This window comes from Taudactylus pleione, unplaced genomic scaffold, assembly GCF_031769625.1.
Source record: "Taudactylus pleione unplaced genomic scaffold, aTauple2 ptg000053l, whole genome shotgun sequence".
Lineage (NCBI taxonomy): Eukaryota > Metazoa > Chordata > Amphibia > Anura > Myobatrachidae > Taudactylus > Taudactylus pleione.
The window spans coordinates 34,686,064-34,699,605 of record NW_028284455.1 but is presented as its reverse complement, the minus strand read 5'-3'; the positions used below and the strand labels follow the sequence as shown (position 1 = coordinate 34,699,605).

The following is a 13,542-nucleotide window of genomic DNA, read 5'->3' as shown; positions in this document are numbered from 1 at the left end:
TCCATCATCCTTGTCAAAATTACATGCATTGGGTGGTACATAGGGGCCTTTACAAATTTTTGCTATGGGGCCTTCAAATACAGTACCTAGTTAGTGTTGTTCATCTTCATGTATAGATTAATCTGGAGCAAAAATGTATTGTACCATAACACAACACTAAAGTAGTCCCATAAGTGCCTGTATTTCAAAGCAGATGGCTGGGCTTGCTGGGACTTATAACTATACTTAATTTTAGGACATTGCACTATGGTACTAGCGCCAATACCACAGGGAGTCCCAAATCAGCTTACCTGGATGGAGGCTACATTGTTTTGGCAGGCCCAATTCCCTTTTGGTATTCTGCCACATGCTGGCCAAGCTAGGGCTGGTTTCATATTTTGGCAATAACCCCATAATGCGAGTAACCCTGCTACGCTGCAAAACACCCACCCATGGGGCTAGCATACTTTCTCTAGTGGTCCCGTGATCATTGTCCCTGTTTTAGCTTTAACCAGCCCAGAATATAGCCTGGTTATTCATTTTTGGAGGGGAGAACCTACTGATTTACTTATGTTTATAGTGAAATTAATTTATGAATAAATTAAATGCAAAATTGCTGGTAATGACGCAATGCATTAAAATAATGTGGGATAATTACTGACCCAGCAAAATAGATTAACTCACTTGTTTAATTAAATCCACAAAATAAGATCCTGCTGGTGGTACTTGAGGATTGGAGTTGAGAACCCCTTGTCTAGGAGAAATGACCAATTTGATAAAAGAAAGGTGACGTAATTAGGAAAATAAATATGCGAGTGTAGAATTACAAAAATAAAATGTGGTAAAAAGGGAACATAACACCACTTGTAAAGTATTAAACGGGTACCACTCAATACAAAAAATATAGTTCCTTTCCATCTATCTTAACCCATTTTTGATAGGAAGAAACTATATTAACGGCATTGCGTGATACCCGTTCTGTTTATTATGTTCCCTTTTTACTTTGTGTTGCCCTAAGATGATAACATTGCAACAAAAACAGGAAAGAATAAATTTTAGTTGCATGAAACACCATTTAATACACTTAAATGATACAGAAACATACAAGTTGTTGTTTAGACAGAACACAACACAGACGGCAGCAGTAGGACTTCTCACATAGCAGGAAAGCAAACATCAATAACAGAAAAGAGGCTAGCTTATGCTAGGACTACCAACTAGATGCACGGACTCCACTGTCTCTGTAGAGCAGCATCATTGCATCTATTTAACTAGTATCTTCGCCTCCCATCAGAAAGACCATGCACTATGCCTAATGACGATTGTTCCAGTCACTTGTACTGTATAGTGTGTCTATAATACTGTGGCAAGATCTAGTGTCAACATCAGATAACTGCACTAATCCTTACATAGTTATTACACCATATTTGCAGGGACATTATACCCCCCTTCAATTGTGTGATTAATGAATGGGCAGGTCTACACCCAATGGCACATTAAAGATTAGCCTGGTAATTATTTTACAAGAAAAAACCCAATTGACAGCTGATACAACTTCAAGAAAACAGATGTGTAAGCACTTAGTTTCTTGTTTGCAACAATGATCCACTGGTGACTTTCTATAAAACATACGAAGTATACCAAGTATGGGTCAAATTAATCATTTGTCCACAATATAAGCAATAAAGATTTATTTTTAAATAGAAAAGAGATCCTTACCCACTTCTATTCTCTTTAAGAATAGAAGTTTTTTTTTTTTTAAATATGGAACACTTTAAAACATTGTGCAAATATATTGAAAAAACAGTGCAAGTGCTAATACAAAATGGGGACTGCACGTTCTTGAATAAATGGGCTTGTATTTCAACAAGGAGGGTTGATAATTGGTTTGTGATTGGCTAGATGGATTGTCAGGATATGTAGGGTTAAAAAAACTGATTTAATAGACTTGCGTAACCAGTGGGTGATGGTGGCGTTGGATGGATAGATGATGCTTGGTGGCTTGGTGGGCTGATAGTTATACCGGGTGTTCCAACAGATGACACAGGTCAAGTAAATGAAGTTTGATGAGGAATTTGATGGCAGAGTCTTCATTTGGTTGAATACAAGATTATTAGGCTATGTGAACTGAGGAACATAAATCAGTTGATGCGATGACTAAAGAGAATGGGAGTTGTTAGGGTGGTTGGAAAGATGAGGCACGATGGGCAGATATGTGTGTGTATTACACTGGTTAGCTAGACGGTGATGATGGTTCCTGTTGTTGGAAAGGTGAATGGCTGTTGATGATTTGGTTTATAAATTAATGCTCGTCTTTGAATGAAGGGTGGGAAGAATCAATATATTGGCTGTTGAGTATTATTAAACATTGAACTTTCCAATATATAGTTAGATAAATACAAGTTTAAACAGAAAAAATAAATAAATACATGGCTATTGAGTATCTAAAAAAGTAAGTTGCTCACAAAAGGTCCATTGTACGCTTCACATTGAAGTGTTACACGGCAGTCACATTCAATGGGAGAGTTAGGTGCACATAATCCAATGCTGCTGAATCTCTGCAACACACTAGATCACAGTCATATATGGCAAAGACTCAAAGAAAAGAACATTGTCACAAATATTGGGATTTATCCCATTTGGCAAAGGCTCTCGTATGTATTGTTTTACTTATTGCTCAGATTATAGGTATCCTGCTCTTCATCCCTAATTCCAGGATATATGGTGAATTAGGACAGCAAATAGAATCGTAACCACCTGCTGGAAAATCCATCTGCACTGTATTCACCACACTAGCTCATGCTATATGTCTTCCACTGATTCCAGGTTACATCCCAGCAGCGCACACAGGATGTACTGAGAGGAGGGGTTTGGCACAGACAAATCTGCTCTGCAATCGGTATGTCACAGTGTTCACACTACGTTGACCATCACGGCTGAGGCCAGGGACTGAGACCTTGCACACTTCTTCTCTGTGCTGGTTCCATGATCTGCACACTCCAAAGACAGCCGCTTCATCTTGTTGTCCAGCACAGGCAAACCATTGGATTTCATGAGGTTTCTACTGCCGCTGTTATTGTTTAGTCTGTCCTGGGCTTTGTTTTCTGATCCTTCTGCCCTATTCCCTAATCAAACAAAGGAAAAAACACAAAACACCACATGTTAGCTATACTAGACTTGTGTAACATAGCAAACAGAATGTATCTGACTTACTGTACATTATTCCCTGTGTTATGGTGCCTAAGTTTACCAGCCATGCAAAATACATATGACACCTTTAATAAAAAACGATGCTCTACACTAGGAATCCGAAGTCTATAGTCATCAAAGTAATATAATAAAATACAGAAGTAAATTGGTGTTTCGAACAGGTCACATGAGAGGAAAATATAAAGCTACATAGCTCCAAAATTACCAAAGTATCAGACATTTGCTATCTTTTTTAGTTGAATACATTTAAACCCTTTGTCAAGAGCAGCACAATTTATTACAGGAATTCATAACACTGAAGTTAAACGTACGTGAGTGAGTGAGTGAGTGAGTGAGTGAGAGAGAGAGAGTGTTTACATCAGTTCTTTAATCTTACCACCAGTCACTACATGCTGTTGACCAAACACTGATGACCCCTCTCTATAATTTATAGAAATGTTTTTTCAGACTTTAGGTGCAGAACCCTAAGAATCTCCTGGGTTGATAGAAAGCCCAGAGAACACTGTTCCTTGTACAGCACAGTCATTTCCCCAGTTATTTCATCCATCTCACCTCTCTCCATATCGCATTCTGGTGACGACGCCCCACTGCATTCACTGCGGGGGCCAAGGACAGGCGATATCAGCCCAAATTCAGAAAGGGATACAGGGCTTGACAAGTCTAAGCTGCCAGGACGAGGTGCAGGTGGATAATTGCTCAGAATCTCAGAGGGGCTTGTTGGGCCGGAGCTTAAGCTTGATAGAGATTGTGTCTCAGAGTCTTCTTCAGAGATCAGACTGCTAAGATTGTCATCGTCAAACACCTCAGAGGTCACTGTAGAAGGAAAAAATTTATTTAGCTTCATTTGTGATTGTCACTCACTGGGCATTTACATGGCGTGTAGTCAGAATGGCGACATATGAAGTTAGGGTTAGGGAGCACTTAGAGTTAGGGCTATGCTAAAATAGTCATACCAAGCCTCTTTACATAGACTGATACAAATAGACTATAATGAAATTGTACCAACCTCTTATTTAATGTCCATCTAAGCGTTAAGCGCTGATACAGTACAATGAATAGAACGGTGCTCCCCGAGTACAATGCACGACCAGCTGTGTATAATAAAACCATAAACTTCTCATAAATAAACCTGTCTTCTAACAGTTTCATGAGAACAGAATAGTTCTCACAGTCATACTCTCACTTTCAAAATTATAAGAGGAAGTATTAATATTTGTACATGAGCTACAACACATGGCAGAAATAGGCCATATTCTACCTCTGTATTAGTAATCACACTATCATATGCTCATGCCCGGACCAATGGACATGATATTTCTAAGTCAGTCAGACTAAAGACAAAGTCATACACTGACATATGATATAATTTCACTCATTCTTAAATATAACTGAGGCGATCAGTATCTGTAAAGTATAGTTATTAGGAGTAAAAAGAATCTATATAAATCTGTTTGTATAATGAACACATTGAACCAACCCCCCAAACACCAATGAAATGTGCCCCTTCGCATGTGGTAAGCTGCACTACCACCATGTAAAAGTGTGGTTTGTCACTGGTCCTCCTGCTCATACCTGTTACACATCCAAACCCATTCAATGTAATGGTGTCAATTCGGTGCTGCTGCACAGCGGACAGAGGCCCTGATTCAGAGCCGCCCGCAAAAAGTGAGAGCTCACTCTGAATCAGGGCAGGCGCTTGTTTTTAAGTTGCGGCCTCCTGGCCGCTCGCATAGCCGTGGGTGACCACTCACAGCTTATGCGAGCTGCCAGGCTGTGAGCTGCCAGGTGATGGTCGCGATGGTCTTGACCATCGCGACCATCAGGCTTGCGACAAGACCCTTACGTTTCGTTACCCTTGCTCTAATTGAGCAGGAAGTCCACCTACTGACATCATGAGTGATGTCAGTAGGGCCACCCACAAACGGCAGGCGTTCCTGCAGGAACGCCTCCGTTTGCCCAGCCACCCCCTCTCTCCGCCTACAAAACGGGACGAGCTCTCGATCAACATAGACAGCCGCCCCGTTTGTTGCGAGCGCAGGAGCGAGTACTGTTTGCGCTCGCTTCGGGGCTCGCACTGGCCAACCATCGACCCGCTTGCGGGTGATATGCGCTTGCGAGTGGGTCTGAATCAGGCCCAGAGTGCCGGGGAAAGTAGGGCTGCATTTGTTAGCCCCATGTGTCACTTAGGAAGAAGTGTAGCGGAATTGCAGAAAGACAACAGTTAAAATTTGCTTTAATACTCGTTGAACAGCAAAATCAAAGCAAAAATACCTTGGCATTGGAGCAAATCAAAACCTAAAGCATAAACAAGTTCTTTTTGTTTAGCACCATATGTTTAATAAACACAGAGCTAACCCTCATGGCGAGCAGTGAGAGTTAGATTTCCATGATATGAAAAAGAAACCGTAGGCTGGAAACTTAGCGGTGATAGAAAAAAAGGTCACAAGAAAGGCAGCACTGAGTTCTCAAACACAACGCAATCATAGTACAGTAAACAAAGAACCAAAGTCAAGCAGATAATGCCGGCACTTTCCTGTGCTTTATAACAAATGGGTCACTTGGCTATTTCTTTGCCAGGTTATCCTGTCCCAGTGTATATACAGGATGTGTTGTTTTGTCTACAAAGTAAGAGCTCTTCTGGTCTCAGACAAAGAACTGGCGTATTAGCTGTTACGGATGGTAATTTAGCTGGCTAATAAAATGACATTTAAAAAAGTATGACATGAGCTGCATGTATGCCTTTCAACATGGATTCAAATCTTTTATTTCAATACACTACAATATTATGGTAACTACTGTACTATAAATGTTACCTTTAGATGTGTCCTCTCTAGCCAGGAAGCCTCTCCCTAATGCCGCATGCATAGGACCGGAGGAAGGAGACATTCTAGAGCCCATTTATTAAAAATAAGCAATAGAAAAATCCTATTGCTTTAATCTATCAGTGAAATGCCGCTAAGGCAGCCTTGTTAGTAGTACTGGTCATTAACTGTAAGAGTCAAATTATCCTGAGGTAACAGGAGGATTGTGACAATACACTGCTGCAATCATTGTTAAATATGCTTTCCCCATGCATTTAATGTGGCGGGATCTATCACAGCAGGATCCCAGGGAGAAACACCAGTGTTTGCCAGAGATGGGGATCTCCTCCCTTCGAATAATTAACCCTTATGCTGACCATACACTAGTACGACCAGCATAAGATGCGATTCATCATACGATTTCCCTTGAACTCCCCGGCAGCTCCCTGGCAGTCCCGGCCACACGATTTGGTTCTTTCTGACACACGATGTACATACAATCTCACGTATGATCATTCTCCCCTATATGACGGGTCGTGATACTATCGATCATGTGCCTCGCTAAAAACATGCGATCATAAAAGATTTAAATAGAGGAAAATGTCACCCAAATGACGCCGCTCAAACGGTCGGACGCACGATGCATCGCATGTGCAAATACACTGTACGATCTGCAAAAGATTACGACGGATAATATGGGCTGCACATCTGATCATCAGATACAATAGAAGAGTGGCGGGAGCGCGCATCGGATCGTATTCCTACCTAAATACTATATTATTTCCACACAATGCGTCGTACGAGGCGTCTAAAATCGTGCAATCGGCCCGAAATCGCGCTAGTGTATGGCCAGCATTAGTGTCTCAATTAGCGTTAGAATAAAATCGATCTAAAAGGCAGCACATTTGCACCTGGACAAAATGTTGCGATGCCAGGAGTGACATTTATGGTTTATGTATGCATGGACACTGCCCGGTTCTGCACGCAGCACTTACACACTGTATACCTTTACTTTTACAGTGTGAGGTGAGCTAGAAAATATCCCCTCTCAAAATCTAAAGTGGCCCAAATATTTCAGAGTTTGCTTAAGTACACATTGTTGCTGAATTACGATGATCTTTTATTTATCAGGCACCACAAAGTGTACACAGTGCTGAATATGAGTATATGATTTTATAAGACACCATTGAACATTCTGTTTTGGGGAATAGAATGAAAATGTATTATACTCCTGTTATAGTACAAAGTGTGGTTTCTGTGTAATGCTAGGCTGTATGTATGATTGCTCATTAGATATTTTGCTCAGAGCTCTCAGATTTTTCTTACATAGATACAAGGCTGTAATGCTAAATTCTTTAAGAGCTTTCCCAAAGTAAAACACCACGGACTTACTAGAAATGGTGTCAGATTCCAGCTTACATGCTGAGAGATCTTCCAAAGAGTTATTGCCTTCAGCGCCCACCCCATGCCCCCTGGGGCCCATAGCTGAGGAACGCCTCCTCTCATGTATTTCATCGGATATCATCTCCAGGTTCTTCAGGGCAGTTTTGTATTCCCCCTTTGCCAGAGAAAGCTTAGCCTGAAGGTCATCCACAGTTTTCTTCAGTTGCTGATGACAAAAGATATATTGTGGTAAAAATAAAATAAACAATGTAAGACAAGACAAGTGCTTGATGCCTTTATTAGTATTTTAGACCCGCCATTTGCCAGGTTGCTAGTCATCGTGCCCGGTGTTTAAGGTTTCTTTTCCCTGTGTCCTAGCTTCCCATCTTTATCCCCATTAGTCTCACTCTCATCTCTGTCCCCATCCGTCTCACTGTCAACTGTTCCACTACCTCCCGTCATTCTCTCTTTCATCTCTGTCCCTACTCCCCATCTGTTAGATGAGAGAGAGACTGTCACATCTCTGTTCTCTTCTCAGTTTCCCTTATCTCAGGCGTCCCTGCTCCATGTGTGTCCCTCTCTCATCTCTGTCCCCCCCCAATCTTTATATCTGTCATCTCTATCCACCCTTCCCCTGTCTCTCTTCTCTGTACACCCTCCACCCTGGGGGGACACGGGGAAGGAGGTTTTGCAGGCTCCAAGTGCTAAATGGAGGGAACAGTCCTGAAATTTGACGATTCACTAGCTATTCTGTCTGGCTTTACAGGGTTTTTTGTCTGTCTCCCCACACATTCCCATCTCTGTCCCCTATCTGCCACCCCTATATCTTAGAGGCGGGGGGTATGCCACAGCATAAGAAATGATGGTGGGTGGGGTTATGTGCAATAGGGGATTTGTTTGTGTAGTGAGCCATGGCATACTGTGAGGGGCATGTGCGCCTCCATTTAAGCATCCAAGATCTACCAGTGGCCTGTGCGTGCCATTGTGGTCATGAGGACCTTGCATTTTCGCCTGGGACGGAAGAATATGGCTTTACAGTAACTAGCATCACAACCATGTCTACATTATGCCGTCAACATACTGACCATTGACATACAGATGTGCCCTCATACACTGTGGTTCTGGTCGTGGCACCAGGATACAGGCGACTCAGTCACTCGAGCATCTTTTTCATTCAAAATGTGCATCTTATTCACATAAATAAAACAACTAGGAGCGACAGACTACATTGCTGGCTTGCCCTGATCAATTTGATGTGGGACATTTGTACATCTGTGTCCATCTCTAGTATACATTGGGGGAGATGTGTAATGCTTTATAGATAAATAAAGCACCAACCAATCAGCTTCTGTCATTTTACAGGCTGTGCTTGAAAAATGATAGATGCTGATTCGTTGGTAGTTTATCTCTCTCCAAAGCATTACACATCTCCCCCAAAGTATACTAGAAATGCTGGGCTGTAACTTTAAACGCACAGGAATTATTTGTAAACATGTACCAAGTCACAGATGAAGCATCTCCCCCTTTCAGTGGTCTTTCACTCCATCTTCGATGCAAATGAGACATATAATTTAAAGAAAAAGATGGTACACTGCCCCACTGGGAGTGGCTCAGTCGCGCTGGGCGTTTCATGCCATATAGTGTATGGATGCTAGGTGCATGAGGACACAGCTTTAATGACTTCTTAAACTCCCTTTAAGTCTCTTTATCCACTTGCCGTGGATTCCCTATTTAATAAAGCCTACACCAAGCCTGTCTGCATTCTCAAGGTGCCGTTTCAGGCCAATGTGAAGAAATATGGCACACTGTCCGTCATCACATATCTTGTTTAGTCGATATATTAAACGATTTGTAATTTTGAGGCGAAATGGAATGACAAATCGTCCATGTCGTCCAGAGTGTATGCACTATTACGCGCTTCCATGTGCCATGCATTGTACGAAGTGCAGGCAGATCAGAAGATCCAGCGACTGACACCATGCTTCTGGATTCTGCAAAGGAACGATATATCGGGCAGTCGTACACCACATCGTGCAGTGTGTATGGACCGCCCAATATATTGTGCCGTTGCATCTGCTGTCGCTGGGTACACATATCATCTATTGTGTACCCGGCTTTAGATTGAATAAGCAGGGAGAGACACCAATCAACCCGTAGCAATGTAAAAGAGATCCAAAAAAGGGAAGTCACATTAAGGGTATATATTATTTGGGGAAAAAGGATGTCTAAGGAGGAAAATTACCCAACTCCACCAAGTAAGTAATGGTGCTGAGGGGCAAGTGTCAAAATGTTGGAATTGAGTGGAAGTGGACTGGGCAGTGTGGGATTCTCTAGTTCTTATAAGACAACTTAAGAGAACATCTTCAAGAGAATGAAAATTTGCAAGCCTTCATCAGCAGTGGCATCACTGGGGTCGGTGTCACCCAGTCCACCAAATAGTAGGGATAACCATTGATTGTTAACCACCGATGGTCGATGGTTTTGCAATGATGGCGGAAATATAATGGTTCCACGCCATCGATGGCACACAGCCCCGTGTACAATATTATCCACAGTGCAGTCACTGTGGAGGAGCTGGCATTTTGGTAGTACCCCCATGCACTATGTATACGTACTCCCCTTATGATGCCACTGTTCATCGGGTCACCATTAATCACTTGTATAATGTTTCACAAAAATGGTTACATTTGGTTTTATTAGTTCTGACTACATTTAGTAATTTTATTTATTTTAGTCAACATGATCTGCAATAAAGCTAAAGAAAATGAATTTTGTACAAACCTCAAGCTGCAGGTAATACTTTCCCTTCATTTCAAAATAGGGTCTAGGCAGAAAAAAAACAAAGCATACATTACATAATGACAAGCACCGGGATAAAGGCTGACAGAGGATGGACAGTGGGAGGACAATGTAAGCAGGTCTATGCATTTATCTGCAAAACAATAATATTATACCATGAGAAGAAGTCTGTGGAGGATTGAACAATTAGATTAATAAATGCTCTTTAATACACATGCAATGTAGAAGTATAAAAAAAGGTATAGGCAGCCTCCTATCTAGACATTTTATATTCTCTATTTAGCTTTACGCTTGTGGCAGTAGTTCCTTTTTTTCCAATCAGTCTTTCCTGTCTGCCTCCTAACTCTAGTTAACTAGTTAGTGTGTATAATACCAAAGCCATTCTAAGTAAATGAGAGGGAGCATCTATCACTGCGACTAGTCAGAGTTCTGACATGAGAATGCTCCATTTATACAGATTTACCCATTTTCCTTCCCCTTTTGGTAAACACCAATTAAAATGTGTTTCTCAGGGTACACTACCCAAAGTACTCCAGGGTCACTCATTTTAAGTGCCCGAGGAATCTATGTATCAAGCAGTGAAAAGTGTGGAGAAGTGGACCAGTGGAGAAGTTGCCCGTAGCAACCAATCAGCTACTACCTATTATTTTATAGACTGTACATACAAAAATGCTACTTCAAAGCTGATTGGTTGCTATGGGCAACTTCTCCACTTCTCCATGTTTTTCGCTGCTTGAGACATACAGGGGTATTCAATATGGGTGCGATAACATCGTTTTTGCGTTAATATCGGAGCTATGACGTCATTATCGCAGGTTTTAGTTTTACACTGTATTCAATATCAAAGACTTATCGCAGTTTTGAAAAGTCTTTGATAAAAAACAGGGATAATTTTTCACCGAAAAAAAGATGCAGAATTGGGGTTTAGGGGTGCAGGCTTAAAAAAAATAGCCTGCACCCCTGGGACTAACATTTAAAAAATAACTGTCAAAAAAGTTTTAAAAAAAAATAGGGACACCCCAAAAAATTATTTTAAAAATTGGGGTGAAAAAAAAAAAAAAGGGAAAAAATTGTTTAAGAATAGGGAGATAGGTTCAGGGCTATTCTGCAAGTATGCGGCAGATATTTTCTAGAATAGATTTATAGCGGCAGGTGCACAAATGCAGAATTTTTAAAAACTTACTGTAGGGACATCAAAATATGCTAGTACCCATTTTCATGTACCCGAAATTTGATGGGACCACTAAAAAAAACGAAAAAAATAACATAAGTGCTCTACTGCAACACTTCTTCAATGTCGGGAAAAAAACACCTGCTGCGGGTATTTAAATCCCCGACCTTCAATTAAAGGCTAAAACGGGGGTACCCATAGTGATCCCCCATGTTTTTACAACTTTAGGGGGGTCTTACAATTATTTTAAGGAAAAATTCGTAACTTTACGCAAATCCAACTTCGGAGTTTCCCGTTTTCGTTAATTTTATATTGAATACGGGGATAAGCGGGAGCGCGCACCATACTTTAACGCAGGTGAAAACTCCGATATGAAACGTTAACTTCGACAGTGAAGTTAACGTTTCATATTGAATACCCCTCATATACCACTGAATGTGGTGGGATTGCAGATACATTTATCATTTAAAAAAAATAATGTTATAATGATCAACATAGAGTACAAAAGGGGTGTGGCCTGGATGGGTGTATTCATGAGTGTTAGGAGATATGTAACTGTTGCGAACCATTCCCAGATTAGTAAATGGAACCAGTAATTTACTGACACGGTGGCAAGCACCAGCCCAAATATATTACAGTTGCCAGTGTGGGAGGGAGGGCAGGATCTTCATAGTCAGGACTTTTCTCTACTTTAGTCTCCAAGGAAATCTGACATTTGACTACAATTTATAGAATGAGATCTAATGGATTATAAAAGTATTAACAATTAATAAATTTGTTACTCTTTTAATCCCCATCTTTCTACGTATGTACACAGAAATAGCATTTCCCAGTGAATATGGGTGTTCCTTCTCAGTATACAGAACACCACATTTTTCTGTCTTACAAAACGTATCATTCATTAACACTCTTATGTCTGAAATGTGATGTGGGAAACTGAAAACATAATAAATATGGAGGAGGTAAGCTTTGTGTGGAGACTACTTCAACATAAAACGGAGCCTGGCAAAAACAAAATAGGAAATGGCTTAATTAAGGGAAATAAAATTGTAAAAAAATCTATAAATATAGTGTAAAAATAAAGTAGAACCATTTACGCAGTGCAATAAATAATATGAGATATGGTAAGAACTTACCTTTGTTATCTCTATTTCTACGAAGTCCATAGGGTTCCACAGGATACCTTGGGGTATAGGCGATGGCGGCAGACATCCAGGCACCACAGAGTTAAATTCTCAGCCTCCCAGGATGCACTGGGGTCCCTCTCCTATACCCCGCCCCCGGGCCTCAGGCCACTCAGTTTCGTAACAAGCCATAGGCCGCAGCAGGAGCAAAAAAGAGAGAGAAGAAAGTCTGGAACACACAAGAATCACATTCTCACCAGAAGGAGACGGAGAAACCGGTGACCAGATCAAAGCCCATCTGCAGTACAGGTGCGACAGGGCGGGAGTCCTGTGGAACCCTATGGACTTCGTAGAAATAGAGATAACAAAGGTAAGTTCTTACCATATCTCATATTTTCTACTTCAGGGTCCATAGGGTATCCACAGGATACCTTGGGGATGTCCCAAAGCAGTATCCTTTAAGGGTGGGGACGCTCCTGTGCTGTAAGGAGAATCCGCCGCCCGAAGGAAGCATCCTGAGAGGCGAAGGTATCAAAAACATAATACCTTACAAAAATATGGACAGATGACCACGTGGCTGCCAATCACCGCTGAACCGCTGAAGCGCCACGTCGAGCTGCCCACGAAGGAACCACAGACCTAGTGGAAGAGCTTTAAAAGAGGATGGAACAGGAAGACCTGTGAATCCATCCTGCCAAAGCTAGCGCAGTGGCAGGCCAACCCATTTTATGGAAACCAGAAAGGACAAAACCGAGAGTCTGATTTCTTAAATGGACTGATACGGTCAACTTAAATTCTTAGAGCCCGTACCACATCCAAAGAGGCCTCACCAGCAGAAAGGACTGGGGAAGTAAAGGCAGGTACTATAATTTCCTCATTGATGTGGAAACTACACACCACCGTAGGTACAAAACCAGGGCAAGTGCGAAGCGAAACTCCTAGACCTTAAGAGGGCAGTCTCCACCGCCACACCGGCAAGGACAGACAACCCAGGTCTGGGTATCAGCCAGGATCCTGAGACAACAGGTCTGGTCGTAGAGGTAACAGCTTCGGAGTGTTAACTGAAACACTCCAA

General features: G+C 41.6%; 1 protein-coding gene across 1 annotated transcript in view; it reads right to left on the bottom strand.

Annotated features, from left to right (window-relative positions):
* Positions 1 to 1,032: 1,032 nt before the first annotated feature.
* SH3BP5 (SH3 domain binding protein 5) overlaps positions 1,033 to 13,542 on the bottom strand; it is a 98,106-nt gene continuing 85,596 nt past the window's right edge. The window contains exons 6-9 of the mRNA XM_088463773.1: positions 10,155 to 10,197; positions 7,383 to 7,599; positions 3,742 to 4,002; positions 1,033 to 3,104 (exon numbers count right to left, since the gene is read on the bottom strand). Of these exons, the coding sequence (XP_088319899.1) occupies positions 2,893 to 3,104; positions 3,742 to 4,002; positions 7,383 to 7,599; positions 10,155 to 10,197 (733 nt within the window). The 3' untranslated portion in view covers positions 1,033 to 2,892. The remainder of the gene's footprint in view (positions 3,105 to 3,741; positions 4,003 to 7,382; positions 7,600 to 10,154; positions 10,198 to 13,542) is intronic.